This window comes from Photinus pyralis, unplaced genomic scaffold, assembly GCF_008802855.1.
Source record: "Photinus pyralis isolate 1611_PpyrPB1 unplaced genomic scaffold, Ppyr1.3 Ppyr1.4_LG1, whole genome shotgun sequence".
NCBI classification, from domain to species: Eukaryota; Metazoa; Arthropoda; class Insecta; order Coleoptera; family Lampyridae; genus Photinus; species Photinus pyralis.
The window spans coordinates 23,360,366-23,367,549 of record NW_022170249.1 but is presented as its reverse complement, the minus strand read 5'-3'; the positions used below and the strand labels follow the sequence as shown (position 1 = coordinate 23,367,549).

The 7,184-nt window shown below is 36.4% G+C and overlaps 3 protein-coding genes across 3 annotated transcripts; 1 reads left to right on the top strand and 2 right to left on the bottom strand.

Moving 5' to 3' along the window:
- Nucleotides 1-1,692: 1,692 nt before the first annotated feature.
- On the top strand, nucleotides 1,693-4,199 carry LOC116171953. Its single transcript, XM_031489019.1, has 4 exons — nucleotides 1,693-2,657; nucleotides 2,704-2,760; nucleotides 2,805-2,913; nucleotides 2,960-4,199. Exons 1-4 carry the CDS (start codon nucleotides 2,582-2,584, stop codon nucleotides 3,165-3,167), a joined length of 450 nt encoding a protein of 149 aa, XP_031344879.1. The 5' UTR covers nucleotides 1,693-2,581; the 3' UTR covers nucleotides 3,168-4,199.
- LOC116171946 (stress-activated map kinase-interacting protein 1) lies at nucleotides 3,154-4,880 on the bottom strand. The gene is made up of 4 exons (XM_031489006.1): nucleotides 4,684-4,880; nucleotides 4,082-4,631; nucleotides 3,440-4,032; nucleotides 3,154-3,391 (listed from the first exon to the last, which is right to left on the bottom strand). The coding sequence occupies exons 1-4, from the start codon at nucleotides 4,754-4,756 to the stop codon at nucleotides 3,192-3,194; spliced, it is 1,416 nt and encodes a 471-aa protein (XP_031344866.1). The 5' UTR covers nucleotides 4,757-4,880; the 3' UTR covers nucleotides 3,154-3,191.
- A 749-nt stretch (nucleotides 4,881-5,629) lies between these two features.
- Nucleotides 5,630-6,499, bottom strand: LOC116171963 (probable low affinity copper uptake protein 2). Its single transcript, XM_031489026.1, has 3 exons — nucleotides 6,204-6,499; nucleotides 5,937-6,160; nucleotides 5,630-5,817 (listed from the first exon to the last, which is right to left on the bottom strand). The coding sequence occupies exons 1-3, from the start codon at nucleotides 6,476-6,478 to the stop codon at nucleotides 5,702-5,704; spliced, it is 615 nt and encodes a 204-aa protein (XP_031344886.1). The 5' UTR covers nucleotides 6,479-6,499; the 3' UTR covers nucleotides 5,630-5,701.
- Nucleotides 6,500-7,184: the final 685 nt, after the last annotated feature.

Here is a 7,184-nt window from a genome sequence, read left to right as displayed (position 1 = left end):
TTTGAAGTTTACAATGTATTTCTTATGGCAATAATTCCTGAAACCAAATTCATTTGTTGTCTAGCATACTAGCCATCAACACCACCTCCAGCATATTATGCGTACGATGCGCCAGTCCCACTTAACAAGACCACATGCAATCTTTAGAATTGCCAACTTGGTAATGTAATGAATTTGTAGTTGTTGTTTCAAGTGCTGTAGCGCATTCCAAAAATCTCCGTAACCAGGTTTATCACAAGACCGGTAGTTTGTTACCAGATAATAAAATAATCGTCCTTGCTCTTGTAAGAAACACGCTCTATACCAACCCCGGGACGTTGAAAGTAAATTTCTTTTATGCGCCAAAACTGAAACTTAATTCTACGGCAATACCTCGGAACATCACATCCAAGCCAACGCATATTTCTCCGGTGCTTCAAATAAATTTGTAGATTCCTCACAGGCGTGCCTTCTGATTATGTGCCATAAATTCGCGAAAGTGGACTGTAGTGGTTTTGCTTGAATCACATTCGCTGCTTCTTATTCCTCGGGGTCGTTCTGTCCCACGTATGGAGCCAACCGATTTATGTGCACTACCACGGGTTTTCCTCGTGGTAGTTTCCGTATCCTTCCCATCTTATTTGCAAATTACCCAGTAAAACCGTTCCCGCCCGATATACTATCGTATATCTATCGTAGCACTTCAGATTTTTTACTCTCTGACATCACTAATTGCCGAGTTGTGTTCGTACTAAGGGCTCCCACTGAACCCAATATGCCTTTGAAACTGGACCATATTGGAGAAAGCTCTTCCCAGGGTGGCCTGTTCTCTTCAATTTTCTAGTTTATCATCAGACGCAAATCACAGTCATTTTCTTGAACTGTTCGGATTTCTTGTTATACACAGTTATCATTCACAAGTGCAGTGCATCGTGAGTGTTGTTCTTCATATTTATGCTTTAGTTGTGAGCAGTGTCCACAATCCGTAGGACATAGTCTTCTAGACATGGTATCAGCATTACGATGGTTTCGTCCCGCGTTGTGTTCTCTGTTACAAAGGCTACTCTTAGAGTCTTTTCAACCATCTCGCCACTTGTTCTTATTCTAGACTCTTAAAGTGCAATAACCATCGCAATGCGACATGGTTGGTCCTAACGAGAAAATTCTGGCCATACAAATAGGTACTTATGGAAATGTTTGATTGACTTATTGACGGCTATCAATTTCCTTCAGGTCACACAGTAAATAGCGTCCCGGTTTAAAGAAAACTGCTCAAATATCCGATGGGTAACTCTTTCGTGCTCATCCTGCATTTGGGATAGTACAGTACCCATTCCAACATTGCTAGCGTTTATCTAACCCGAAGTCCCCTTTCTTTTTCAGGTTATCTGAGGACTAGAACCGTAACAAAAACTTGTTCGAAACCTTCAAAAACCCTCTTATATCCATCATTCCATTTGAAATCGCTGTGTTCCTCTGTTAACTTGGTCAACGGTTTTGTAATGTCAGCAAATCTGCGAACAAATCGTCGCCCAGTAGTCTGTGCATAGGCAAGACTGCAGTCGAGGATGTATGTACGACAGTAAACGGCGTATATCGAGGTTCTTGACTTCTTGTCGACTGATTAGCGTATACCTTCTCCTACTCAATTGGCAAATTGCATAAGTTTGTTCCTTTTAAACTGGACTATAATGTATACCCCACCATGGGATGCACCTTGTCGTGGTGGTGGGGCTTAGTAGTCACAATTTTCTGTGACGAAGCTAAGCATCTCAAGCGGGTGTGATTGCTAGACTCCATGACTTTAATCCATACAGTCTGATCCGTGCTCCCTGATTCCAGTAAATCTGGTTCATGGTGAATATATTCAAAGCTTTCTCTAATTGTATACTTACACACAACCAGACACTTGACACCAGTGTTACGTACATTTAATTACGTAGTTTTATTTATTTATAATTAATTAACATTAAATTTATAACAGTCTTAAAGTGGATTAATTTGTAACTGTAATTATTATTTATCACTTACAATTTATAACATAACACAAACGCATCGAAGTTAAAACCGAACGAAATACGCTAAATTTGCTTATATAGTAAACGACAATTGTTCCAGAATGTCTTTAGAACGCTTCGGAATGTTCTAGATTTACATAAATATATATGTCACTTTGGTAGGGTAAAGGCGATGAACTTCTATATCATATAACATATTGAAACTCAATCGTCCTGCACCTTACTATAACATTCAATCTGCCCTGGTGAAAAATCTACACCAACTCATGAATATAAACCGACCGACATATAGGGATTGAGACGTATTATAATTATAAACATCATTGTAAGAAAGAAGGATGTTGTGATAATTAGATTTGAATACTTGACATTACTTAGTTAGTTATTAAAAAGTTTTTGCGTTTTAGAAAAAGGTAATCTCCCAAATTGAATGACGTGTTGCCTAGCCTAAGTGTGTAGAATTTATGATACGCCACTGATTAGTTCAGACATACACCAATCGATGGCGCTACACTGAATATTTAAAAATCCAAAAATCAACTGAAATATTTTAACCTAAAACATTTAAAATTTTAAAACTTCTAATGGAGAAGAAAACAGAAATGCAAGAAAAGCATACCAAGGCAGTCAGTAATGATCGAACTATCGTGGAGGTCAATTGTAAGTCTAATTAATTTAAATCACCTAAAGAATTGTTCGCTTTTAGTATCATCTTCTGGAAAATTAAGACGAAGATCCTCGATTTTCAAGCCTAAAACCATGAGTAAGTACCCCTTTGGCATTGCTTTACCTACTTTAAAGTTACAGTGGAATCGTTTGAATCATGTGAACATAACTATATAGAGAATTTGAAAAAAGAGATAATGGATTGGAAGAATCTGTATGCTAAAACAAAAGAGGAATGCTTAAGTCTTGGGTAAGAGAGTTGAACAATTTGCTAAAAATGAAAGTAATGATTTCAGGGTTGAACCAAAATTAGAACCGACAAGATTTGATGATGGCTTGCATGCAGAATACTCAAAAAAAGTTCGAAACTTTTGCACATTAGTAAATAAGGCCTTGGAGGTTCACGAAAATTTAATTAACTATAAAAATGAAAAAATTAGGGAATTGGACACTTTGAGTCGTTTAACAAACAAAGCGCTAAGAAAAAGTGTACATTTAGACTAATATATTTTTGAATAGGTTACATTTCTATTTATTAGAATGAAAACTTCTTCTTCTTTGTTTTCGCTCCCGACTTGCTAAGTACTCTTTACGACTACCACTAGATCTTAATTCAAGGATTAAATTAATTTTTTGTACTATTTCTTCCGCAGTATTATGATCAGCTTCAAAATCGTAATGTTTGAAGCTCGTCGACGTTTGTAAAATGGGCGACTGTATACTCCCAACTGTAAATGATCACATAAAGACTTGTCCCTTGTTTCCTCTACACTTACCATTAACATTGACATTTGTACTTCCTCCTCCTCCTCCAAAAGAAGAACTGTAAACAACTCGAAAAGCGGTTCCGCTGCTCTTTGTATCTGTAACCTCGCACCATGCAACCGAATCAATGTGATGGCTAACCGGTTTCTGTCGTACAAAAGTGAATTTGGAATTCTTTTGTTGCAAGGGATCAATCTCAATTTTTTCTCCGCTTATACCCAATTGTATTTCAGCTTTTGCCCGCATTTTGTTCACAATATACACACGATACGATTGATATAAAGGTGCCTCCATTGCAGTCGCATGAACTTTCATTAGATGCATATTCGCAGTGATTTGTTGTGCATCATCCATGTGAAGTTTACTTGATATCTTATTAATCTCGTCAGATCCCTCATGTTGAATGATTGTCTGCGATGATTCAAAACTAACATTCTTAGTAATTTGCTTATGTTCAACTAACCCCAAGCATGTAAATCCGAATTTTGCCACGCTTTCTTTGGGATCAAGATTTGGAAAATCGTGATCTACTTCGCCGTCTTCTTCAGTTATATATAACCCATAGTGAGATACAGGTTTCAAAGGGAAATCGCCGTGAATTGTACTATAATTTTAAAATGAAATATTAATAATATATTACACACACTGAATACCTGCATTTGAGCAATATAAAACCGATCAGCTCTTCTATTTTAGCAGTAGCAATACAACTAACAGTCATTGGGTAATTGCGATGCTCTTCGGGTAGCATAGTGAGAAAGATTTTATATTTTCTCGTTAGAATACCCACTTGGGCACTTCCATCAAACTTGGCGTATTCAATGTAGGGATTCTGAGGTAAATTGGTGCATTGTTCTAATTTTTCAGACAGCAAGGATTTTCTGGTATTAGAAACATTCTTTTTAGGTTCCTTTCTAACAAAAAGTTCGCCTAATTCTTGTTCTGTGGGACGAACTGGAGAGAATTCCCATTTAATATTCTTTACTTTAGCAGCTCGTTTCTTGGCATTATCCAATTTTTCTAATCGTACAGCAGTATTGGAACGTTGCCTTTGCACTTCAAAATCCACATCCAAATGAAAATCGTACGATTCGTGAGATGTATCTTCATCGTCTTCACTATCTTCCGGGTCACGATAACAATCCAGTTTGTCTGCCAACTGTTTGGGTACATCGTCACCCACCATGACCAACTCGCTCATGCCTATTCAAATTTGAAACATGATTGTTGGCATACAAGTTTTAGAAATACTAACCTGTATCGTCTGTTGATATGAAGGAGTCTCGAATATGCGAAAGCAGCCATAGTTTATTATTATACAATGCCATGTATGACACAGCAAAGTTAATTAATAAGTGCAATTACTTGATACACGATTTTAATAATTAAGTTAATTAGGGCTGAAGGGTGGTGTTTATAAACACAGTTGACAAGTTGAACTACTTGTCACTTGATGACATACCAGTGTATTTGAACTATTTGGCCTCTTAATCAGTGACGGCGTTAGTACATAGTTAAGATGGGTTGTTCCTTGGATGACATAACGTATTCTTTCTATATATGCGTTCTAGATTTTTCTAGAAAGTTTATATATCGTGGCAGTACATTGCAATATTACCGTTGGGGGAACGTGGCGTTTCTTTATTTACAGTGCAATTAATAACCAGAAATAAGCTGTCGTTAGAAAGTCATATCTTAGTAGATTTCTACTTACAAATTGCAAATTCTTTTTGTTTTGTGAGGATCTCAAAAACACTTTTTCAGATTGCAAAATGATGAATCTATTAATATTCTAAGTTTTTAGGATCCTGCGAGCTCTAAAGATGGTAAAAGTTTCAAAGATTCCATATAGGGCAGTATCCTTAAAAGTTTCAAAATAATTTGGATTTTTTTTCATTCTTCTTTCCAAAAAGATCTTAAAAATATCGTAGGAAACTTGGGGGAAGATTCCAAGTAATTTTTAAAATATAGGTAGGTATGTCAAATTACATTGAAGACCACGTGCATATTTATGCCTAATGAAAAATATAGCGAATACTATGGAATCCATTCCTCCATCTGATGTTATAGGCGCCCTTAGCAATATAGCATGGAGGAGTAAAACCACCCCTGCTCGTGATCATTATGCATCAAAGCACTATACAAACTCACACGCACACCCCCTGGACGATATTTCTATGGACGCCCATGTATAGAATTGATTGGGTATCCTTAAAATCTTTATTTTGTCAAAATTGGCAACAAATAATAGTATATTCTTAAATAATAAAATATCACGTAGGCTCAGGATGGACACACACCACTACAGTTCCTTCTGTGTGACCGTGAGAAGTTGACGAACAATGTGAACTGGAGGGTTCTACGATTGGTTCAGTTTCATTTGTCAAGTCTACAAATACTTTGTGTAGTAGGTTCATATTTATACAAGACATCGAAGATTAGAACGTGGAATGTTAGCAGATGTCGAAGGAAAGTAGGTGGGATAAAATGTGGAACTGTGGAGTGTACCTGCTTCGGCACAGTTCATATAGCAGAAAGTATCACGAACGGTTTGAAAGTTTTGCATGGTTATTTTTATGAATTGCGTTCCGAAAAGGAAATATCCTATTCCGCTGCCAATTAGTAGAGAAATGATTAACCATCCGTTGTATACCATAATAACCAACATCAAAATATAGCCCAATACATGTATATTGATCCACAGGCAGGCATCACAGAACAGCAACTTTGTCCTAAAATTTAAGTTGACTTTTTGCATTATGGAATCCCCCGTACCTTACAAATAAACTCGGTTTTTGTGAGTTTGTACCTTCTCCATGAGAAATTAGTGTCGAAGTTTCACTTGAAGGACATACTGTGCGAATTTGTCGGGCACGTATTATTAACTCCCTTTGCTTTTGTTTTGCTTGAAGCAACTTTAGCCATTCGAAAAGAATGCCTAAAGCTATCAATATTAAGCAAGTCAATGTTAGCCAACCTTTCGAAGAAATGTTACAGCCATAAAATAAAAGATCAGGTATATTTGTGTCCCACCAAAAGGTCATATGCATAATTAAAACTAACCTTATACTTTATATAATTAAGTTAAAAGTAGTCAACACACAGAACTAGTTTTGGCACATATCTGTAGATGAATAAATAAAAACATAGATAATGTAGGGAGCAAGGACATTCATTAGATAATGGCCTTTGACTCTTTGTTCATCTGTAAAAGATAAGCTGCTTACATGAAGTTTATTTAAATAATATTTCCTTACAAAGCCCAAAGACGTACCTAGGCAAGGATAATGAATTTAAAAAAAATTATATAAAGTGTGTATTTATTTATCTATCTGCAAATTAACTCACAGGGCCCCCTCAGAGCCCATCTAACCTTTTACAGTTTTACCTAATCCACTTTCCACAAAAAAAAGCGACCTCTATGAGTAATATATTAAAACTGGTATTATGGTGTCACCACAGAGTGCTATGGGTATTGTTTGGTAACACCGTTGTTTTAAAGAATGGCATAGCACTAACATGAGCCAGGTCCATCCGAAACTTTATGCGAAACTATAAAATTCTACAAAATTATCCAATACATGCAGGGGCGGCGACTTATGGGGGGCAACGGCGCCAATGCCCCAATGGAAGGTGGTCTTAAAGCAGGGTACATTACTCCCATTTATATTTTATAATAATAATGTTATAATAAATAAATAATTGGTCCTCTTATAACAAACGTTATTTTTCCATGCAAATTATATTACATCTTAT